Genomic DNA, 24,677 nt, shown 5'->3' on the forward strand with positions numbered 1-24,677 from the left:
AATCCTAGGCCAGTGTTAATTGACTCTTGAAGAGAACACCTACAATTCCCAAATAACCTGAATCTTCTCTCTTTCTGCCTCAGTTAAATATGTGGTGTTGTTTCCACCAGAATGAGGGAGCACCTAAACCAGACTGAAACAGGGTGTTTCAGTGAGAGGCATCTTGCCCATCTCCCTATCAGCTTCCATCCGTTGTATCCCAGCGGAGGTAAGGGCAGGAGACAGTGTGCCATATGAATTAGACATGAGGCCATGTACCTTCAGAGTCTGCCAGTGGTCCTCAGAGAATTGCGAGCTATGGTAGAATGAAGACGGTAGCTTCCCCTCTCTCCAAGGGTAGGGGGCTCACATCATGGCTTCTTGTAGCTTACGATCTTGGACAGATCTTTTCAATTCTCCACACTTGGTTTTCTCAGCCAAGGAATGATAATAACTGCTAATCTCATGGTGGCAAAGGAGGAGAAGGCACATGCTGTGAGCCATGAATTATGAACTCTTTAATAACTTATAACTCATTATAAAGCCAAGAGCATCAGTCCTGGCACACAGAAAGAGGAAAGTTGTGGTGATGAAGTTTTTTTGAGCGGAATATATGAAAGAAGCAGAAACTCAGGCTCCTTCAGGAATAACAGAATGATTTTGTGAAGTGGAATGGGTAATCCTGTGCTAGGGTTGGAAGAGATACTCTCATCGTTTAAAATGAGAGAAAGCAAGCACAGGGAGACGAACTGATTTGTTTGTGTTGCATGATTTAGCAGCTGAACCTGGCCACAAAGATAAGACTTTTAAGTCCTTCAAGACAATAATCTTTATATATTTAGTGCTTCTTATAATTTCTTTCTGAAATGTCATAGATATCTGAGCAAAGGGGCAGTATGAATATTTTGGTATCTATACTAATACTGAAATTTGGGTTTCAATGACAGGATTCTTAAAAAGTGTTCAGAATTTATGGGAAAAGAGTGCATATCAATATTACATCAAAGTCTTATAGGTATACTATATAATACAGTTTTTTAAATGTATACGTTTACCATAAAAGAGATCCATTCTGTTTTACATTGTTGTTGATTTTGAAGCAGCTTCTTTGTATTTTTTAATTTGTATGCATGCAGTTCACTCTCTTTAGTGTGCAGTTCCACGTGTTTTGACAGTGGCATAGAGACACGCATCCACCACTGCCACCGAGGACAATTCCGTCAGTCCCCAAAATTCCCTCATGCTGCCCCTGGGAGCCAACCCCTACCCCCAGTGTCCCCTTGCCAAATCCTGACCTGTTCTTCATCCCTGGTGTTTGCCTTTTCCAGAACGTCATATTTTCATCATAGCGTATGTAGCCATTGCGGGCTGAAAAAGCGCTGCTGCTTCTTTCTTTTCTATTAAATGAATGCCTTTTGTATGTTACAAGGTGACTGTGAGGGTCTCTCATAGATCCTCGGGTAGTTTTATTTTTACTTATTTATTTATTTATGAGACAGCATCTCACTCTGTTGCCCAGGCTGGAGTGCAGTGGTGCAATCTCGGCTTATTGCAGCCTCCACCTCCCAGGCTTAAGCAATCCTCCCACCTCAGCCTCTTGAGTACCTGGGACTACAGGTGCATGCCACCACACCCAGCAAATTTTTTGTATTTTTTGTAGATGGGGTTTCCCCATGTTGCCTGGGCTGGTCTTGAACTCCTGGACCCAAGCAATTCACCTGCTTTGGCCTCCCTAAGTGCTGTGATTACAGGCATGAACCACCACACCCAGCCCTCTGGTAGTTTTAATATCTATTGAGTATTGGTTCCTTTTGCCCTGCTTTTCTTTTTGCATGTTATTTGTTTTTCCCATAAATAACAGAAGCAGTTGGGCCTGTTATTTTTTTGTTTGTTTGTTGAAAAAGTAGGGCTATTTTTAGTAATATTATTCATTTGGGGCAATAAACTAAAAGTAAGTACAGCATTTAATTATGTCATTAAACTTGTACTTTTATTACCTTTGATTTTTCAATATCAGTGATTCAGAATAAATAGTAGAAACACCATGAACTTAATTGGAAGAACAACCAAAAGTGTATCCCACTTGTATTCTGAAAACACATGTGACAGACTCACAAAACTTGCCATCAGTCAATCAGATGATACAAGAGTGTCATGGTGAGCATGCCACAACACCCCAATATGGTTTCTTATCAGAATTCATACAGGAAAAACTCTGCTTAGTTTGCAGATTGCTCAATGGTTTATTTTTTTCCTGTAAATTGAATATATTAGTCATTGGTCTTGATCTGAAGATGTCCGTAATTCTGTTTCTAAAATATTCAAGTATTTAAAAGTAAAGCCCTTGGCCAGGTGCAGTGGCTCACACCTGTAATCCCAGCAGGTTGGAAGGACGAGGCAGGTGGATCTCAAGGTCAGTAGTTCAAGACCAGCCTGGCCAAGATGGTGAAACCCCATCTCTACTAAAAATACAAAAATTAGCCAGGCATGGTGGTGGGCACCTGTAGTCCCAGCTACTCAGGAGGCTGAGGCAGGAGAATGGCGGGAACCTGGGAGGCAGAGCTTGCAGTGAGCCGAGATCATGCCACTGCACTCCAGCCTGGGCAACAGTGAGACTCCATCTCAAAAAAAAAATAAAATAAAATAAATAAATAAAGCCCTTGATGCCGGAAAACTGGATACTGGAAACTGCTACTGCAGTCCCTAAATCGGCCCTGGGCAAAGGAGAGGGTATGAGGGCAAACCACTGAAGAGGCCAACATTTCTTTGAAGTCTCATGCTTTATTTTACAAAGTTATTTAAATATTACATTTCTGTCTACTCTATAACTTTTGTAAATTTTTTTTGAAATATAATCCTATATACAGAAAATTGCACATACCAGAATTGAACAGATCACAGAATTTTTACATTGCTCTTACCTGTATAAACAGCTCAAGAAACCATGTTCCTGGTACTCCTAGGACCCCCCTACCCCCCAAGGGCTCCTTCCCAGACACCTCCAAGATTAACAGTGGTCCCGACTGCATTAATTATGTGTGTGTTTTTGTGTCGCTGTGTAACTTCTAACGGAAGCCCAGGGCTTTTCATCCAAATGTTCAGGTTAAACGGGTATTTCAGGACGAAGTGCCAGGCCTAGGTTCCCTGTATTTCTGCATATTCTCTGTGGCCAGGGGATGGGGAGAGCTTCCCTGGCACATCAAAAGACTCTGTCTCCCATGTCTTTGCTCTTTTTAAAAGTTTATTTAGGTGTTTTTTCATATTTGTGGAATAAGACTGTAAACAGAACTGCCCTGCTGTTCTTTATAAAACATTAGGCTTGCAATAGATAGGGACTTAGTTCCCAGACTTAGCAATCTATATATACCCTAGTACATGCAGCAACAAATGGAATTTACCACTGACCTTAAACAACTTTTGACCTGTCTCGGTTTGTAAATAGGGGTTAAAATTAAACAGGAGTCCTAAGTGAGCGTAATTTCTTATTTGGCTGCTCTTACATGGAATTGGAGGGAAGGTTTTAAAAGTCGCGAATGAATTCTTCATTTATATCCAGCTGGGTGCAGCCTGGTGCCTTGTTTTGAAGGTGAAGAAGGCGCTGTGTGCAGGGCAAGATGAAAATTTGTCTAGTGGAGTCATTAAGAACTTTTCCCCCGGTTACAGACAAAACAGTTCAGGGCAAACTGTGTTCTATTGATTTCAGAGAGAGAGACGACCCTGCTGTGAGAGGCAAATCAATGCTGTACTTTTATTTGAAAGAGTCAGTAAAACCTAGGAAATGCCACTGAAATGCGAAATACCTAGAACAAACCCATCTGAATAAGTAGATGGCAGAAAAAGCTTACTACTTGATGTTCAAGTGCTGCAAACAACAGAATCTCTCATTTCTGGAATCCAATAAAACTTAAGTCCTAAGGAGGCAGTTTTTGAACTCAAAAACCCATCAAAGTGATAAACATGTACATGAGTGATGCCTCACCTCATTTAATGTAAGGAAATCTCATATATCTCAATGGTATAGGTCCCTTGTAAAAGGTTGTTTTCAATCTATGTTCGATGTAGGTTAGTCAGCTATTTAATAGTTACGTTATTGTCATAAGCTGACATGGAAGTATTTATTTGTCCAGGAAGATGTTTTGTGAAATGGTATTTTCTTCCCTTTTTTTTTCTGCCATTGGAAGAAAACTTTAATGTTATTCACAGTTGCCCTAGAAACAAGAGGCACAGCACACCACACAGTGCCACAGCGGGAAGCACCCGTGTCAGTCCAGATGCAGACGGGGGAGGGAAAGGCATAAGCCACAGTCTTTTTTTATTTTTTTGAGACAGTCTCTCTCTGTTGCCCAGGCTGGAGTGCAGTGGTGCAATCTGAGCTCACTGCAACCTCCGCCTCCTGGGTTCAAGTGATCGTTGTGCCTCAGCCTCCTGAGTAGCTGGGACTGCAGGTGCCTGCCACCACGCCTAGCTAATTTTCGTATTTTTAGTAGAGATGGGGTTTCACCATGTTGGCCAGGCTGGTCTTGAACTCCTGGTGTCGAGTGATCCACCCACCTCAGCTCCCCAAAGTGCTAGGATTACAGGTGTGAGCCACTGTGCCTAACATTTTTTTTTTTTAAATAATGCTATCTTAATGTTTTTGTTTGCTTGTTTGTTTTTTGGTTTGTTTGTTTGTTTGTTTTGAGATGGAGTCTTGCTCTATCACCAGGCTGGAGTGCAGTGGTGCGATCTCGGCTCACTGCAACCTCCGCCACCCCGGTTCAAGCGATTCTCCTGCCTCAGCCTCCCATGTAGCTGGGATTACAGGCGCACGCCACTACGCCTGGCTAATTTTTTTGTATTTTAGTAGAGATGAGGTTTCACAATGTTGGCCAGCATGGTCTCGATTTCCTGACCTCACGTGATCTGCCCTCCTCGGCCTCCCAAAATGCTGGGATTACAGACGTGAGCCACCGCGCCCAGTGTATGCTTTCTTAATGATTGTTACTTGTAGGTATTAGATTTCATAATGTGTTTTTTTATTTGATCTTTGTTTTTTGTACTTTCATGTATTATTTGAAATTATTCTAATAACCACTGTTCTATTTGGCACAAGTTACAGAATAATAGTTTTAAGAGAAAATAAGTAAAGACTCACAAGGTAAATATGCCAAAATGCTAATACTAGTTAATTTGAGGGAGTTGGAAAATAAACAATTGGCTACTTCTTTGAACTTTTCTGTACTTTGAAAATCTCCAAGACTTAAAGAAAGTTGCCGTATTTGGTGAAAAATAAACTCTCCCCTTACTGAGACACAATACTTGGTGCTTTAGTGCTATAGATAATACTATGAAGTATTATCTCTGGGCCAGGTGTCCTGGCTCACACTTGCAATTCCAGCACTTTGAGAGGCCAAGGCAGGTGGCTGTCTCAAACCCAGGAGTTTGAGACCAGCCTGGGCAACATGGTGAAACCCCGTTTCTACTAAAAATACAAAAATTAGCCAGGCATGGTGGCACACCCAGCTAGTCCCAGCTACTTGGGAGGCTGAGGTGGGATCGCTTGAGTCTGGGGAGGTCGAGGCTGTGGTGACCTGTGATTGCGCCACTGCAGTTCAGCCTGGGTGACAGAGTGAGACCTTGTCTCAAAAAAAAAAAAAAAAAAAAAAAAAGAAAAGAAAGAAAGAAAAATGTATTATCTTTATAAAAAGATGTTCAATAAAAGACTTCTATGAAGAACAGGTATTCCTATCCCAGGCAACATAGCAAGACCCTGTCTTTATAAAAAAATTTAAAAATTAGCTGGGCATGGTGGTGCATACCTGTGGTCCCAGCTACTTGGGATGCTGAGGTGGGAGGATCACTTGAGCTTAGGAGGTGAAGGCTGCAGTGAGCCATGATCGCGCCATGTGCTCCAGCCTGGGAGACAGAGTGAGATCCTATCTCTTTAAAACAAAAACAAAAAACAGGTGTTCTCAACCTTAACCACATGTTGCTTTCATGTAGGAATTTTTTTTTTTTTTTTTGAGACGGAGTCTCGCTGTCACCCAGGCTGGAGTGCAGTGGCACGATCTCGGCTCACTGCAAGCTCCGCCTCCCGGGTTCACGCCATTCTCCTGCCTCAGCCTCCTGAGTAGTTGGGACTACAGGCGCCCACCACCACGCCTGGCTAATTTTTGTATTTTTAGTAGAGACGGGATTTCACCGTGTTAACCAGGATGGTCTCGATCTCCTGACCTCGTGATCCGCCCGCCTCGGCCTCCCAAAGTGCTAGGATTACAGGCGTGAGCCACTGCACCTGGCCAATTTTTTTTTTTTTTGAGACAGAGTCTCACTCTACCACCCAGGCTGGAGTGTAGTGGCAAAATCTTGGCTCACTGCAACCTCTGCCTCCCAGGCTCAAGCCGTCCCCCTACCTCAGCCTCTCAAGTAGCTGGGATGCACATTACCACACCTGGCTTTTTTTTTTTTTCTTTGTAGAGACAGAATTTCATCATGTTGCCCAGGCTGGTCTTGAACTCCTGGGCTCAGGCGATTCATCTGCCTTGGCCTCCCAAAGTGCTGGGATTACAAGCATGAGCCACTGCACCTGACCATCTAAGACATTTTTTAAAAATACCAATGTCTGGGCCCCACCTCCACCCAGGTATTCAGAATGCCTGGGAGATGGGGCCCTGTCATTGGTACTTTTAAAAAGTTCCATAGATGATTCTAAAATGCAGCCACAGTGAGGAAACGCTGGTACACATGAAAGCTAGAGTCAGGGATAAAAACCGAAGAATGGAATTTATTAATTTGTTGACTTGGCCCTCATTCATTCCCTACCATTTGCACCTGCTATCTACTTTCTAAAAGAAAAAAAAAATCAGTCAAGATTTTCCTGAGAGAAAAAGAACTTCCTAAACTTGGTGGCTTGAAAAAAGTTTTTTTGTGATTCTTTGAGTTCTTCTGATCAAGGCCAGCTCCACTAGGGCTAGGTGGTCTTGGATGGTATCAGTCACCTGACCTGGCCTTCTCCCCAGTGATCTTGCCTTCTCTGATGGGCTTGCCTCAGCTGCTTCACTTGGTGGCCTCAAGGAGAGGACAAGCCCTGGTCAACAAATGTTTTTTAAGTCTTTGGCCAGGCGCGGTGGCTCACGCCTGTAATCCTAGCACTTTGGGAGGCCAAGGCAATCAGATCACCTGAGGTCAGGAGTTTGAGACCAGCCTGGCCAACTTGGCGAAACCCCGTCTCTATTAAAAATACAAAAATTAGCCGGGTGTGGTGGTGCATGCCTGTAATCCCGACTACTCGGGAGGCTGAGGCAGGAGAATCGCTTGAACCCAGGAGGCAGAGGTTGCAGTGAGCCAAGGTCACACTAGTTATTGCACTCCAGCCTGGGTGACAGAGTGAGGCTCCTTCGTGTCAGGTTTGCTAATGTCCCATTGGCCAAATGCAAGTCACATGGCCAAAACTAGATCCAAGAGGTAGAGAAACATTTTCCCCCTCTTAATGGAAAAGCTGCAAAGTCATACTGAACAATGACTGCATATAGCAGTGAGACACATTTGTGACCATTTTTTGCAGTCTGCCACAACAAATCAAAATATATCCTTGTTTAGCAGAAACATATGATAAAGCAAGGTATTTATTGGGATCTCTTTTAAAAATAAGTTTTTTCTAGTCCATTTTGGGAATGTACTTTTAACTTCCGTTACAAGAAATTTAATAGTGGTTAAGAAATTTTTAAAATCTCCACCTGCCCAGCAATGGTCATAAAAGTAACATTTTAAAAATAAAGAAAATGCAGAAAACTATAAAGACTAAAATAAAAATCATCACTGAACTCAATACTCAGAGATAATAGTTCAATATATATTTTTTATATAAAAGCATATTTTTACATGTCTTTACTGGTTTTTATAACCCACTCTCCTCATGTATTAGTCCATTCTCATATTGTAATAAAGAAATACCTGAGACTAGGTAATTTATTTATTATTTATTTTTATTATTTATTTTTTTGAGACAGAGTCTCACTCTGTTGCCCAGGCTGGAGTGCAATGGCGTGATCTCGGCTCACTGCAACCTCTGCCTTTCGGGTTCAAGGGATTCTCCTGCCTCAGCCTCCCAAGTAGCTGGGATTACAGGGGTGCACCACCACACCCAGCTAATTTTTTGTATTTTTAGTAGAGACGGGGTTTCACCATGTTGGCCAGGCTGGTTTCAAACTCTTGACCTCAGGTGATCTGCTGAGACTGGGTATTTTATAAAGAGAAGAGGCTTAATTGCCTCACAGTTCCACAGGCTGTACAGGAAGCAAAATGCTGGCATCTGCTCAGCATCTGGGGAGTCCTCAGGAGACTTTCAAACACTGTGGAAGGCAAAGAGGGAGCAAGCATCTCAAATGGCTGGAGCAGGAGGAAGAGCAGAACGGGGAGATGCCACACACTTTTAAACAACCAGATCTCATGAGAATTCTATCACGAGACAGCACTAGGGGGATGGTGCTAAACCATTAGAAAACCAATCACCTCCCACCCAGACCCCAACTCCAACGCCGAGGATTACAATTCAACATGCGATCCAAACCATTTCATCTCACCTAACAGTATGTCATGGCTTTCCATGTCATGAAGAATTTGTCACCATAATTTTTAATAGCTCTGTAGAGTGCTATCATTTGAATGCAATATAATTTATTTAGAAAAGCCCTAACTTATGGACATTTGGGAGGTCTTATTGGTAATCAGTTGTTTTGTTAATAAAATTGATAATTAATGATGATAGATACTTTAACAGCACTATGTACCAAGCGCCATTCAGAGGGTTTTAAGTATATTATGTACTTCACAATAAGTTCACATGGTGAACGTGCTGTTTTTACTCTAATTTTCAGATAGGGAAACTGAGGAACAGAGGGATTAGATAACCTGTCAATGGTCTCACAGTTAGTAATCGACAGAGCAGGCACTTGAGTCCTGCTTAGGTTCGAGAACTTGCTTAGGTTTCAGAATCTCTCCTCTGCCTCAAATAATAATTTATAAATAACTTCCTTAACACAGATTCCAATACATTGAAATGCTGAGTCAAAAGATGTGCGCTTTTTTTGTTTGTTTGTTTGTTTGTTTGTTTGTTTGTTTGTTTGAGATGGAGTTTCGCTCTTGTTGCCCAGGCTGGAGTGCAGTGGCACGATCTCAGCTCACTGCAACCTCCACCTCCCGGGTTCAAGCAATTCTCCTGCCTCAGTCTCCTGAGTAGCTGGGATTACAGGTATGCGCTCCTACGCCTGGCTAATTTTGTATTTTTAGTAGAGACGGGGTTTCTCCAAGTTGGTCAGGCCGGTCTCGAGCTTCCGACCTCAGGTGATCCGCCTGCCTTGGCCTCACGAAGTGCTGGGATTACAGGCGTGAGCCACCGTGCCTGGCTTTTAATCCAGAATGTCATATTACTCTTCCAAAAATTGTGCCAATTTATACTCCCACTTGCGGGTTTGAGAGCTCCATTTCATTCTACCTTTTCCACTATGGGGCATTATTATTTTCTAAATCTTTACCAGCTTGATAAGTATAAAAAGAGGAATTACCAGGTGCAGTGGTACATGTCTGTAATCCTAGCCACTCAGGAGGGGGACATGGGATGATCCCTTGAACCCAGGAGTTCAAATCCAGCCTGGGCAATATAGCAGAGACATTGTCTCTAATAAACAAATACAAAAAGAGAGGCTATCTTAGAGTTTTAACTTTAGTAACTTTAGTTCCTAACAAGGTTGAGCATGTTTTCTTATGTTAGACATTTGCATAAGCCAAGGTGCAAAGAGCTATGTGAAAATGGAAGGCCAATTCAGGAATTCCCAGATGTGTGGCAGGACATTTGGGTGTGTGTGGACAGTGTTGAAAGATGAGGCCTGGAACCCGGTGTTGCAAACTACATGTCAACAGGGCCCGACAATGTAGGTGAATGAAACACGTTGGGGCCAGGGTGGCCAGAGAGCTCCTGGATGCCTACAGCCCCAGTGAATTGTTGTCAAGGGACAATATGAATTCAGACTTCCATAGAAAACCTGGTTTTTCCATGTTGGCTCAATTCCACCCTACTGCAGGGGTCAAACCAAACAGGCCTACCAATCAAATGTGGTTTATGGGCTCCCCGTCTGCTGTTTGTAGTCTAGAGGTGTCTTAGTCTATTTTCTGCTGTATAACAGAATCCCTGAGACTGGGTAATTGATAAAGAAAAGAAATGTATTTGGCTCCTGATTCTGGAGCCTGGGAAGCTCAAGAGCACAGCAGTGGCATCTGGTGAAGGCGTTTGTGCTGCATCATCCCATGGCATAAAGTGGAAGGGCAAGAGAGCACATAAGAGTGAGAACCAAGAGAGGGTCAAGCTTGCTTTTACAATAAATCCACTCCAGTGATAATGAGCCCAATCCTGCAATAATGAACCCATACTCAAAATAATGACATTAGTCCATTCATGATGTCAGAGCCCTCATGACCTGGTCAGTTCTTAAGGTCCCATCTCTCAAGACTGTTGCACTGGGGATCAAGTTTCCAACACATGAATTTTGGGGGACACATTCAAACCATAGCAGAGGGCAAGATTGTAAAAGCTCTTATGTGTTGTGGTCAGCATTTTGGGATCTTCCTGGCCAGAATGTGATCTGTAGAACTGAAGTGATGGGTCTGGCCAGGGTTGTAATTCTGAGGAGCTGGCTGGGGTAGTCTGCTTGGTTAGTGACAGTATGAAGCAAAGGAAAGAAACGACAGTTTCTAGCGACAGAATCTAGCTCTTGAGGGAAGAGATAAGCATGAAGCTGGGTCCAGGGGGAACAAATGTAGAAATGTAAAATGAGAAATGAAGTGAGGAGTTGGAATTCTGGTAAGGGTGGTAAGAGGCGGCAGAAGAGGTCTAGGATGAGGGGAAGTCTGAGTTTGCTTTTGTTTGTTGGAGGGTGAGTGGTGGTGGGGCATCTCAAGCTGACTTCAAAAATCAGACACAGGGTCAACCATTCAAATAGAAGGGTGATAGGATCAGTGCTGATTATAGGAAGAGCCATCTGGTGGTATTGACTGCATCTGGTGGAAATACTGCAGACAGAGAGACCCACTGGCAGGCAATTACTCCAGCTTGGAGAACTGCTGGTAGATTGGAAATCCACTGGGGACTCCTGTACTGTGCAAAATTTTAACAGTCATAGCTGGAAGGGAATAACTAGTTCATCAGGTTAATCGTGAAGGTGAAAGATTTTGAAGTATGACAGGGTTTAGTGGAGCAAAGAAGGGAACATTCTCAGGCTACATGTCTGGGAGTATGGAAGCTGAAGGCCTTCACCACCTCAGGAAAATCTGCTATAATTAGAAGAGTGTTTGACAAGAGCTAAAAATTATAAACAGCAGAGATGCGTAGGCAGGCGGCCAATGGACCATGTCAGCATTGTAATGAAATCTGAACTGCTCTGAGCCAAGGATTGCCTATGTTTCTCAACTTTCTACTGACATTGCCTAGTCTTCACCAGAAGACTGTCCAAGAATGACTCTGGCTTGAAGGCGTTTAGGCTGCTACTGAAAATATTAATAAATATAAATTCTCTAGATACATTAAGCTGAAAACCCCAAGAATATCCCATTCATGGCTTTACCTCCACCATCTACTCTGGAATGTTGGAGGCATGCAAGAAAGTATTTGAATAAGTGAGTAAGTTATCTGGAAACAAAATCAACAAGTTCTTTAGTGCATCTGCACTCCCTAAACTAGAGCCTAGAAAATTCACTTAAATTTTCTAGGCTATAGTTCACATAGCTTGGTAACCAGGGGGAAGCATTAGGAAATTTCTAAAATCCATTCAATTCTAAAATTCAGGGGTTTTCCTCCTTTCTTCATTTCATCTTTTCCTTTTAAACTAAGAAGGAGTGAATTTGTTGGCAGTTATGAGAGATGAGCGCAGAGATGTCATATTAAGAATGCTATACCACTGTCTCAGGGACTACAAAACTAGAAACATCCACATCAAACAAAACAGGGTCTCTTTTAGTAAGTTTCTTGTGTTGAAAATCCTAAATAGGCCAAATGTGATGGCTCATGCCTGTAATCCCAGCACTTTGGGAGGCCAAGGTGGGAGGATTGCTTGAGTCCAGGAGTTTGACAGCCTGGGCAACATAGTGAGAGGAGATCCATATCTATTTGAAATAAAAAAAAAAAAGTCCTAAGTGATCAATTGATCAATGAACCAGTACTGGGTGGAAACAAATATGTACTTTAAATTTCTTTTTTTTTTTGAGACGGAGTCTCGCCCTATTGGCAGGCTGGAGTGCAGTGGCACGATCTCGGCTCACTGCAACCTCCGCCTCCCAGATTCAAGCAATTCTCCTGCCTCAGGCTCCCAAGTAGCTGGGACTACAGGTGCGTGCCACCACACCCGGCTAATTTTTGTATTTTTAGTAGAGACGGGGTTTCACCATATTGGCCAGGATGGTCTCGATCTCTTGACCTCGTGATCTGCCCGCCTCGGCCTCCCAAAGTGCTGGGATTACAGGCGTGAGCTACCGCGCCCGGCCTATATACTTTGAATTTCCAAAAATGACCCGAATTAGCAATCAGAATAAAAGGCTACAAGTTATTTAACAGTACAATTCCCTGCCATTGGGTAATTTTCCATTTTTTTATTGTTAAAGTTAATTGAATTATTAGAATTAGTCACAAGCACAATTACTAAATTAATGAAGCAAATAAAACTCAGATGTATATCAATAAACTTTTGTAAAAAATATAAAAGCAATACAACATTAAAGAAAGTTTTATAAGTAAGGAAAACACTGGTATTTCCTCCACTCACATTTCACATGCAAATATTTGTGCATGCTTTATTAATAGTATACAATTTCATATTCTGGTGTTTTTGTGGGGTTTTTTTTGTTTGCTTGTTTTTTTGATTCAGAGCCTCACTGTGTTGCCCAGGCTGGAGTGCAGTGGTGCAATCTTGGCTCACTGCAACCTCTGCCTCCTGGGTGGGAGCAATTCTCCTGCCTCAGCCTCCCAAGGAGCTGGGATTACAGGTGTGTGCCACCACGCCCAGCTAATTTTTGTATTTTTAGTAGAGACAGGCTTTCACCATGTTGGCCAGGCTGGTCTTGAACTCCTCACCTCAGGTAATCCACTTCTCTCAGCCTCCCAGAGTGAGAGGCTTGAGCCACCGCGCCCGGCCTTTGTTTTTGTTTTAACTTTAGATCAATAATTCTTAACCAGGGATGATTTTGCACCTGAAGGGACATTTGGCAGTGTCTGGAGAGATTTTGGTCTATCACATCTGTGGATGGGGGCCTACTACTGGCATCTAGTGGGAAGAGACTGGGAACGCTGCTAAACGTCCTAAACGACATAGGTCTGTCCCCACAACAAAGAATTTCCTGGCCCAAACGTCAATAGTGCTGAGGTTGAGAAAACTGCTTTAGATTATAGTAAAAAGCAGTCTTTTCCACGGATACATTATCCCCATGATTTTATTAAAGGGATTAAATTTTCTTTTTTTTTTTTTTTTTTTTTGAGATGGAGTCTCGCTTTTTCACCCAGGCTGGAGTGCAGTGGCTCAATCTCGGCTCACTGCAAGCTCCGCCTCCCGGGTTCACACCATTCTCCTGCCTCAGCCTCTCCGAGTAGCTGGGACTACAGGTGCCCGCCACCATGCCCGGCTAATTTTTTGTCTTTTTAGTAGAGACGGGGTTTCACCGTGGTCTCGATCTCCTGACCTCGTGATCTGCCCACCTCGGCCTCCCAAAGTGCTGGGATTACAAGCGTGAGCCACCGCGCCCGGCCTAAAGGGATTAAATTTTCAACCATGTATTTAGTGGTTATGTATGCCAGGCATTGCAAAGCACTGTACATAGATTTTTCTCATCTAGCCCTCCCAAAACCCTGTGAGGTTTTAAAGACGAATACACCATGTCTTAAAGAGATTCAATAGTTGTTCAGACTCATACAGTTAGTAGTAGCAATGCTTGTCTATCCAACTTCAAAGCTGGTGCTGTCAGTTATCGTGTGTAATGTCATAATGAACATCTTCATATACAGATTTCTGCATTTTAAAAGTTACTTCTGTAGCTTATTTTGAAGATATTAAAGGGTCAAAGGGAATTGGCAGTTATGGTGGCTTTTCCTCCATGTTTCTAAATTGATTTTCTACAGCTGAACCAATTTCAGCACCACCATTGAATTGTGAGAAAGCCCTTTCAATATATTCTCATCAGCATTGGCTATTTAACATTTAAAAACAAAATTCCTTGTTTACTTAAGAAATTAAAAAGTATATATGTGAGCTTAAATAATAAGCAATTTCTGGAACTTGTTACCAAAGATAGTTCTCCCAAAATGAGGAGGACCAAACTGCGTAAGCATAATAAGGAGAACGTCAAGTCAGTATAAATAAAGTTTGCATTCCAAAGAATCATATTTAACAAACGCAGTTATTTGACTAAGAAAGGCTGAGCCCCAAGAAAAACATTCCTGGTTACTCTGTAAACTTTGCCTCAAATGCTCTATTTATATAAGCCTATGAAGAGCAAATGAGAGAATTGGATTTTATAGTTTAAAATGTTTTCTCAGATAATATTGACTTTTTTTTTTTGCCCCGTCCTAGAAATAATGAAAAATAGGCCTTTGCTAGGATTCTTGTGAATGAAGGGTACACTCCTACCCATACTTCCCATAACTACCCTCCCAGAGTCCTGACAAAGAATAGTAATAGTGATCCTAACAGCAAATGTAATAATAATAGAATCGAGTCCAGTATTTTTCCAATACTAGTTGTATCCCATTAGAGGATACAGAGATCACTTTAGTAGTTTTTGATCGGAATTTTTAAGATGAAACTAGACCAGAAAACAACATAAAATTAACAAGTGCATTGCATGTAATAAGCACAAGTATTGTTTATGAAACTTGTTTGCTTTATATACGTGTGTGTGATGGTATACAGTGTTTTTTCTGTGGGTTGCAGTCTAAAAGGTTGAAAAGCCACTGATCGGATTTACCTACTTCATTTGAGAGGTGAGGTTTGGAAACGTTAGATGATGTCCAGGGATACCCAGCTGGTTAGTGGCAAAGCTGGAATGAGAACAGAAGTTCCCTATTCCCTAGGCCAGTGTCTACTCCATCGGGGTGCTCAGCCTGGGATCAGTCTCTGGCGGCAGGCAGGAAACAGGCTTAATAGAGAGGCTTTTGGGGAGTAGAGAAGGAGCAACTGGACATTGGCAAGAGTAATGGGACTGGTAGCTTTGGGATCTCCATGTATCTTTCAGCCCAAGCCAAATTAAATTACTTACTGAACAGTGAGCACATTATACATTCAGGGTCTTCAATCTTAAGCTTGCCATTATCTCCTCAAAGTAATAACCAAGTGATGCTTACTAAGTATTCAAATTGGGCTGTCACCAGAAGTCTTGTTGAATATTTTCTCATTCCCTAAGCAAGTTGAACCAAGCAGGACAGATATGGAGAATGGATGATTGCTGATCACCCAGGTCATTATTGAAGGGCAAATTGAAATGGGTTGGTGCTTGCTTAGAAGGTAGAAGAGGCTGGGCACAGGGGCTTACGGCTGTAATCCAGCATTTTGGGAGGCCAAGGCGAGTGGAGCACTTGAGGTCAGTTCAAGACCAGCATGGCCAACATGGTGAAACCCCGTCTCTACTAAAAATACAAAAAATTAGCTGGATGTTAGTGGCACGCACCTCTAGTCCCAGCTACGTGGAAGGCTGAAGCGGGAGAATCACTTGAAGCTGGGAAGCAGAGGTTGCAGTGAGTGAGATTATGCCACGGGACTCCAGCCTGGGCAACAGAGCAAGACTGTCTCAAAAAAAGAAAGAAAAAGAAAAAAGGTAGAAGAAATGCTTTTTGGTACTGAGAAGTAGAGATTATTAAACCTTGAGTTGCCATGTCCTATTGGGAAATCAAGACAGCGTACAGGCCTGTCTGATCCTCACACAACCTAAACGGCCCTCCCCATCAGCACTAAAGACTGACTGAGTCAATGGGGCCACCCTCGCATTGGGAATGGACGCTCGTTCATTCCTTTAACATTGGTTGAGTCTCCTGGTGGCCAAGTGCTATGAAGTCAAAGGCACTGTGAGAACTGGTCCTCTGCTCAGTGCAGCTCTCTCCTATAACAGGTGGGCTGATGCCTTCAAGGTGATGGGAGAGGTCTGTTAAAATGCATATATTGCTAGCATTGGGAACAAGTTAGTTACAATTAACCCAAGGATATAGGGACCAGATTCACTCAGAACAGTAGATTTTGAGTGAGAATAGAGTTAGTAAGAGACTAACCTAGAAACCTGATGAAGACTCAGGGAGAGAGGTCAAGGAGGGGAGGAAAAAAAGGACAGTGCTGTTGCTCCTCAGGACAAGCTGCATCCTCCTCCCAGTGTTGCTTACAGCTCAGAGCTACTCACACTTGATCACACAAAAGAATCTTCTGGGGATCTGGTGAAGATGCTGACGTTGGATGTTGATACAAGAGGCCTGGCATGGGTCTCAATTTCTTTTTTGAGACAGGATCTCACTGTGTTACCCAGGCTAAAGTGCAGTGGCCTGACTTTGGCTCACTGCAGCCTTGACCTCTGGGGCTCAGATGATCCTTCCACCTCAGTCTCCTGAGGACCTGGGGCTCCAGGCACACATCACAACGCCCAGCTAATTTTTGTATTTTTCATAGAGACAGGATTTCTATATGTTGCCCAGACTGGTCTCAAACTCCTGGATTACAAGAGATCTACCTGCCTCTGTTACAGGAAAGGGATCCTGATCCAGACCCCAAGAGAGGGTTCTTGGATCTTGCAAAAGAATGAATTCAGGGCAAGTCTGCAGTGCAAAGTGAAAGCAAGTTTATTAAGAAAGTAAAGGAATAAAAGAATGGCTACTCCTTAGAGCAACCCCGAGGGCTGCTGGTTGCCCGTTTTTATGGTTATTTCTTGAAGATATGCTAAACAAGGAGTGGATTATCACCCCTGTTTAGACCATACAGGGCAACTTCCTGACATTGCAATGATTTGTAAACTGTCATGGCACTGGTGGGAGTGTAGCAGGACGACCAGAGATCACTCATTGCCACTTGGGATTTGGGCGGCTCCTTTACTGTGAACTGTTTTATCAGCAAGGTCTTTATAACCTGTATTTTGTGCTGACCTCCTGTCTCATCCTTTTGTGTCCGGAATTGGTGGGGTTTTGGTCTCACTGACTTCAAGAATGAAGCCACGACCCTCAGTTGAGTGTTACAGTTCTTAAAAGCATGTCCGGAGTTTGTTCCCTCTAATGTCCAGATGTGTTCGGAGTTTCTTCCTTCTGGTGCGTTTGTGGTCCCACTAACTCAGGAGTGAAGCTGCAGACCTTTGCAGTGAGCGCTACAGCTCTTAAGGCAGTGCATCTGGAATTGTTTGTTCCTCCCAGTGGGTTCGTCATCTTAGTGGCTTCAGGAATGAAGTTGCAGACCTCTGTGCTAAGTGTTACCACTCATATAGGCTGTGTGGACCCAAACAGAAAGCAGTAGCAAGATTTATTGCAAAGAGCAAAAGGACAAAGATTCTACAGGATAGAATAGGACCCAAACAGACTGCCACTGCTAGCTGGGGCAGCCTGCTTTTATTCTCTTATCTGGCCCCACCCACATCCTGCTGATTGGTCCGTTTTGACAGGGTGCTGATTGGTGTGTTTACAATCCCTGAGCTAGACACACAAGTTCTCCACATCCCCACTAGATTAGCTAGATGCAGTGTGCCCATTGGTGTATTTACAAACCATGAGCTAGACACAGAGTGCTGATTGGTGCATTTACAACCCTTGAGCTAGACACAGAGTGCCAACTGGTGCATCCACAAACCCTGAGCTAGACACAGGGTGCTGATTGGTGTGTTTACAAACCTTGAGCTAGATACAGAGTACTGATTGGTGTATTTACAATCCCTTAGCTAGACATAAAGATTCTCCAAGTCCCCACCAGCCTCAGGAGCCCAGCTGGCTTCACCCAGTGGATCCTGCACCAGGACCACAGGTGGAGCTGCCTGCCAGTCCTGCGCCGTGCACCCGCACTCCTCAGGCCTTGGGCGGTTGATGGGACTGGGCACCGTGGAGCAGGGAGGGGCGTTCGTTGGGGAGGCTCAGGCATGGCGGGCTGCAGTTGCTGAGCCCTGCCCCCGGGCTAGATAGCTAAGGCCCAGCGAGAAATGGAGCGCAGTAGCTGCCGCCCCAGGTGCTAAGCCCCTCACTGCCGGGGGCCGGCGGGGCCGGCCAGCTGCTCCGAGTGCCGGGCCGTCGAGCCCACTCCTACCCGGAACTCACACTTGCCGGCAAGCACGGCGCGCAGCCCCGGTTCCCGCCCGCGCCTCTCTCTCCACACCTCCTGGCAAGCTGAGGGAGCCGGCTTCGGCCTTGGCCAGCACAGAAAGGGGCTCCCACAGTGCAGCCGCGGGCTGAAGTGCTCCTCAAGTGCAGCCAGAGTGGGCGCCAATGCCGAGGAGGCGCTGAGAGTGAGCCAGGGCTGCTAGCATGCTGTCACCTCTCACTGTGACTTAGAATGCCGTAACCATCTGGGAATGCGGCCCAGTAGGTTTCCGCCTCATTTTACCCAGCTCCTATTTAAGATGGAGTTGCTCTGGTTCACACGCCTCTGACACCTCAGCCTCCCAAAATGCTGGGACCACAGGCATGGGCCACTGCACCTGGCCAGATTCTGCATTCACTTCTTTCTTTCTTTTTTTGGCGGGGACAGGGTCTCACTCTGTCTCCCAGGCTGGAGTGCAGTGGTGCAACCTCGGCTCACTGCAGCCTCCACCTCCCAGGTTCAAACAATTATCTTGCCTCAGCCTACTGTGTAGCAGAGACTACAGGTGCGCGCCATCACACCTGGCTAATTTTTGTATCTTTAGTAGAGACAGGGTTTCACCATGTTGGCCAGGCTGGTCTTGAACTCCTGACCTCAGGTGATCCACCCGCCTCAGCCTCCCAAAGTGTTGGGATTACAGGTGTGAGCCACCACGCCTGGCCAGATTCTGCATTTCTGACAAGCTCCCAGGTGCTGCTGATGCCCCTACTCTTAAGAGCCACACTAGAAAAGCAAGGCTTTGTGCCCTCTCCTGCCAGATATTTCTGTTCCTCAGGATTCTTTGCAAAAAGAGTAGAATTCAGCTTGTTCTGTTTGCCCTTCTTTCCCCTTCTGCTTTTAAAAATAATGTCTTAATGCACAAACATGAATAATATCTAAGCACATATGTGTTTGACACCTGTCATCAAACAGGAAGTATCGAAGTTGAGGCTTGGAATTTCAGTAACAGGAGGTTAGTAGGTGTTATGTGTTCATTTTATAAAGACAGCAGGTAATTAATTATAAATGTCACGATCTTAGCTCTGCAATAATGGAATCTGTTTCTGAGTAAGAGTCCGTTTGGGATTATCAATATTAAAGAGAATGAAAAAGGAAGAAAAACGTCTTGTGCTTTCAAAAATACAGTCATTTCAACATTAAATGACTTTTTGTCATGGGAATGTACTCCATACTTTTGTGATGTAGTTATTTAATAGACATTGGCTCATAATGACACGTCAGCTAAGCACACAGATGTAGGTAAATAAGCCAGATTCTCTCTTTGCTTTCCAGACTCTCCTTCCCCATCCCACAGCTTCACCAGACAAGTTTTACTCCAAATTCTTTTAAAATGTGTGTTAAGAACAAAACAAGGTAGCTTCTTTTTAGATAGGCAAGCATCAAAATAATTGCAAAGTATTAAAATGCAAGTTAAAGAAATAGAAATATTGCTTAATAGTGTTTTTCTTGAATAGTTGAATACTTTTATTAAATAAATTCAAGTTTAGGTAGCAGGAAGAAAAGACTCTTGCCTTATAGAGAGCCCTTAGGATTTAAGACTCATGCTGTTTACAGGAAAGGCTGTAACAAAATTTAATTTTAGTTAGGAAACCTGGTTACAAATCAGATCATCATATAATTATCATATGACATCAGGGCAAAATAACAGACCTTTTTTCTTCTGAAAATGCACATTTTTATTAATATTTTTAAAAGCCTAATTCAATTAAATTTTTTTAAAATATTGGTCTTGTCCAATTTTTTTCTTTATTAAAAACTATTAAAAATATTCATTGTCTTAAGTAGCTTTTTTTTCTTTTATTTTAGGAATGATCCCTTTTTTGTCACCCAGGCTGGAATACAGTGGTACTCAAACTCACTGCAGCCTTTAGCTCCTAGGCTCAAGCAATCCTCCCACTTCAGCCTCCCCAGTAGCTGGGACTACAAGAGTGCACCACCATGCTTGGCTAATTTAAAAAAAAAAAAATTGTGGACATGCTGTCTTTCTGTGTTGCCCAGGCTGGAGTGCAGATGTGCAATCATTGTTCACTGCAGTCTCGAACTCCTTGGCTCAAGTGATCCTCCTGTCTCAGCCTCCTGAGTAGCTGGGACCACAGGTGGGAGCCACAACGCCTGCCTAATTTTTAAAAAAATTTTTAGTAGAGGTAGGGTCTCACTGTGTTGCCCAGGCTGGTCTCGGACTCCAGGCCTCAAGCAATCCTCCCGCCTCGGCCTCCCAAAGCACTAGGATTACAGGTATGAGCCACTGTACACAACCCTTGAGTCATTTTTTTTCTCATTAGCATGTGTATTCGCTTTTTACCTGGCACTGCAACAAATAACCACAAATTTAGCAGCTTCAACAACCTAAATATATTGTCTTACAATTCTGTAGGACAAAAGCCTGACCAGGCTGAAATCCAGGCATTGGCTGGGTCAGGTTCCTATCTGTAGGCTCCGAATACAATCCATTTCCTTGCCTTTTCTAGCTTCTAGAGGCCACTCACATTCCTGGCTGGTGGCTTCTTCCCCCATCTTCAAACAGCAAAGGCAGAGTCAGAGTGGAGCCTTCTCACATCGCGTCACTCTGTCCAGCTCTTCTGTTTCCCTCTTCCAATGTTAAGGACCCCCGTGATTACATTTGGCTCACCCAGATAATTCAGGATAACCTCCCTATTTTAAGGTCACTGATCAGCAACTTTAATCCCCCTTTGCTGTGTAAAATAACATATTCTCAGGTTCCAGGGATTAGGATGTAGGCATCTTTGTCTGTTCTGCATGTGTGTGTTTGAGAGGGTGGGTGGAGGCCATTATTCTGCCTACCACAAAATATCTTATCAATAATTAAAAAGAATCTTCTAAGAGAGGACTATTGAAATTTGGGTACAGATAGCATTTGCATAGTGCCATTGTATCAAAATTCAGATTGCATTACTCACTGATGGAAAATGCTGTAACTCTAAAGCAAAGTATTTCTCTTTTAGTTGCATTTATGTTGACTCCCATGTTTTCCTTTTCTTTCTTTCTTTAATTTTTTTTTTTGAGACAGGGTCCTGCTCTGTGGCCCAGGCTGGAGTACGGTGGCACAGTCATGGCTCACTGCAGCCTTGACTTCCTAGGCTCACACGATCCTCCCACCTCAGCCTCCTAAGTACATGGGACTACAAGCATGTGCCACCACACTCAGCTAATTTTTTATTTTTTGTAGAGACAGGGTTTCATTATGTTGCCCAGGGATCTTCTTACCTTGGCCTCCTAAATGCTGGGATTACAGGCATGAGCCACTATGTCTGGCAACTTCTCTAGTAATAATTTATATATTATAAACTTGGAGTCTAACTATGATTAAATAGACCCTTCAATCTCTATGACCTATCCAAAATTTATTTCATAGACAGGGTTATTGAAAAACACTTAGCACAGTGTTTCTCAAATGGGGTGATTTTTCTCCCCACAGGACATTTGGCAATATCTGCAGACGTTTTTGGTTGTCACAATTGAGGAGAGGGTGCTATTGGCATCTATCGGGTAGAGGCCAAGGATGCTGCTAAACATCTTACAAAACACAGGACAGCCCCCACAACAAAGAATCATCCAGCCCAAAGTGTCAATCGTACTGAAGTGGAGAAACCCTGGCTTAGCAAGATGCCAGCCTATAGCACCCCACCCCCCAACCGACTTAGGTATTAGTAAATGGATCAGAATTGTATTAGTATGTTGATTTGTATATTGATTGAATTAGATGTTATACTAATTAGATGATGAGTCAACAACTAAAATTCTGGTCAAAAGATCAACTGGAGGAAACAGAAGATGGGTAGATCAGTACATACCAATCTGTGCGAAATGTGAAATGTAATAAACTGAAAGAAAGTAAGCCTGACTTAGAGGCTTAATTGATGAAATTGATGCCCTTCTCTATGATTCTCATCTCTATGCTTCTTCTTTATCAACATTGCAGGTGTTCCTGGCTCTATGCCAAATGCATCCTGGACTGGAAACCTCAGAGCTATAAAGTGGAGTGACATGGAAGACAGACACGGAGGCTGCCATGGTGAGGCTCTCGTTCCATGCTTCTAGGCCACTGCCTGTTGGTGTTAGCAGGAAGGTAGCTGTGGAATCCAGGGTTCTCATGGAGAGAGAATTGGTGCTATATTTAGACCAATCTGTTAGTTATTGGAGAAGCCAGAGGCTTCAAGACACAGTCCTTCAAAAATAAGTTTAAACATCTCACTGATGTTCTCCAACTTATAATTACCTAGGGAGATGGAAAAATGGGCTCAAATCATGGCAGCATGTTTTTCTCCCTGCTAGTTTTCAGCTTTCTTTCTTTCTTTAGAGGCAGGGTCTCACTCTGTCATTCAAGCTGGAGTGCAGTAGCAAGAATACAGCTCACTGCAGCCTCAACATCCTGGGTTCAGGCCTCACACCTCAGCCTCCCAAGAAGCTGGGACCACAGGCATGTACCACCACACCTGGCTAATTTTTTTTTTTTTCTTGTAGAGTCACCCTTCTTCTTGTTTATTCCTCTTGCTGTGCCTTCTGGGAGTCCAGCTGTTTAGAGGGGAAAGCCATCAGGAGGAGAAGTGATGTATGTTGGCACTGCAGAGAAAGCTGGGCCCCCAACCCTCAGGCCAGTCCCTGCTACCCCTACAGGCAGCCTTCCCAGTGGCTTGGAGAGCTGTTGGGGTTTGCACAGCTCTGGCATGATGGATGGCAGGTTACACTAGCAAGAAGGGTTCCCCTCCAAATGGAAAAGAACTAGAAATCCTAAGTCATTTCCATTTCTATAGAATTTTATGAAGAAGAGGTTTTATCAGTCCTGGAACACACTGCATTCAGAATATTGCCCAGCATATACTGGGCATGAGTATTAGTTTGCTAGGGCTGCCTTAACAAAGTGGCACAGACTGGGTGCTTAACAGAAATTTATTTAGTTCTAGAGGCTGGAAGTCCAAGATCCAGGTGTCAACAGGGCTGGTTTATTGAGGCCTCTCTGCTTGGCTCGTAGATGGCATTTTCTCCCTGTGTTCTCACATGGTCTTCCCTCTGTGTGTGTCTGTGTCCTAATCACCTCTTCTTCTAAGGAGACCAGTCATATTGGATTACGGACCACCCTAAAGGTCTCATTTTAATTTAATTACCTCTTTAAAGACCCTGTCTCCATTCTGAGACACTCAGTGTTAGGATTCAACATATGAATTTAGAGAGACAAACAATTCAGTCCATAATATGCAATAAATATTTATTTAGTAAGTGATTGTTTGAACGAATGAATGAAAGAATGAATCACAATATGGTGGTTTGGCCTTTTCTCCTTATGGTAACAAGACTTTGCCTCTACTCATCAGTCCATCTTTTTTTTTTTTTTTTTTTTTTTTTTTGAGATGGATTCTTGCTCTATCACCAGGCTGGAGAGCAGTGGCGTGATCTCAGCTCACTGCTGCAACTTCCACCACCCAGGTTCAAGCGATTCTCCTGCCTCAGCCTCCCAAGTAGCTGGGACAACAGGTGCATGTCACCACGCTCAGCTAATTTTTGTATTTTTAGTAGAGACGGGGTTTCACCATGTTGGCCAGGATGGCCTCAATCTCTTGACCTCATGATCTGACCCCCTTGGTCTCCCAAAGTGCTGGGATTACAGGCGTGAGCCACTGTGCCCGGCCCCATCTTACCTGCACCTAAATGTTAAATGTTTCAGGTGAAAATCTCCAAGTTGCTCCATCTCTACAGCTCTCCATTACACCAGCCTCTTTCTCATGTGTCTCTTGATGGTCTCATCCCACTGTGGACAGCAACGTTTTCATGCAAGTGTAAAGAAATTTTGGTCCATTCTGAAGCATGTTAATATATTTACTTTAATCAGCCCATATTTTCTCCAGGGGATAGTGCATGCCACCTGCCTACATTCTTTTTTTTTTTTTTTTTTTGAGATGGAGTTTCACTCTTGTCACCCAGGCTGGAGTGCAGTGGCACGATCTCAGCTCACTGGAATCTCCATCTCCCAGGTTCAAGTGATTCTCCTGCCTCAGCCTCCTGAGTAGCTGAGATTACAGGCACCCACCACCACGCCCAGCTAATTTTTGTATTTTTAGTAGAGACAGGGTTTCACCATGTTGGCCAGACTGGTCTCGAACTCCTGACCTCGTGATCCATCTGCCTCGGCCTCCCAAAGTGCTGGGATTACAGGCATGAGCCACCGCACCCAGCCTGTACTACCTTCATCGGCCCTCTTAGCACTTAGAGTGATCTTCAACTTGAAGTGCCCATCTCTGATTACAGTGTCTTTGTCACCTCTACTAGTTTCCTTCACCTACTTACATCCTACTTATTTTACTGTCTTTCTTCCCAGAGCAGAAGCTCCAAGACAGCTAGGATTTTTGACCAGTTTGTTCA

General features: G+C 43.6%; 1 protein-coding gene across 5 annotated transcripts in view; it reads left to right on the top strand.

The window, feature by feature from the left end:
* Positions 1-24,677, top strand: part of GCNT2 (glucosaminyl (N-acetyl) transferase 2 (I blood group)) — a 112,548-nt gene that overhangs the window by 82,290 nt on the left and 5,581 nt on the right. For 4 of the 5 annotated variants that reach the window (XM_032140841.2, XM_032140840.2, XM_032140844.2 and 1 more), the window contains one exon: positions 22,243-22,335. In XM_032140841.2, coding sequence (XP_031996732.1) covers positions 22,243-22,335 — 93 coding nt within the window. Of the gene's footprint in view, positions 1-22,242; positions 22,336-22,784; positions 22,861-24,677 lie in introns of those variants that run through there. The other variant, XM_032140845.2, reaches the window with a different exon arrangement.

This window comes from Hylobates moloch, unplaced genomic scaffold (assembly GCF_009828535.3).
Source record: "Hylobates moloch isolate HMO894 unplaced genomic scaffold, HMol_V3 SCAFFOLD_20, whole genome shotgun sequence".
In the NCBI taxonomy this organism is placed as follows: Eukaryota; Metazoa; Chordata; class Mammalia; order Primates; family Hylobatidae; genus Hylobates; species Hylobates moloch.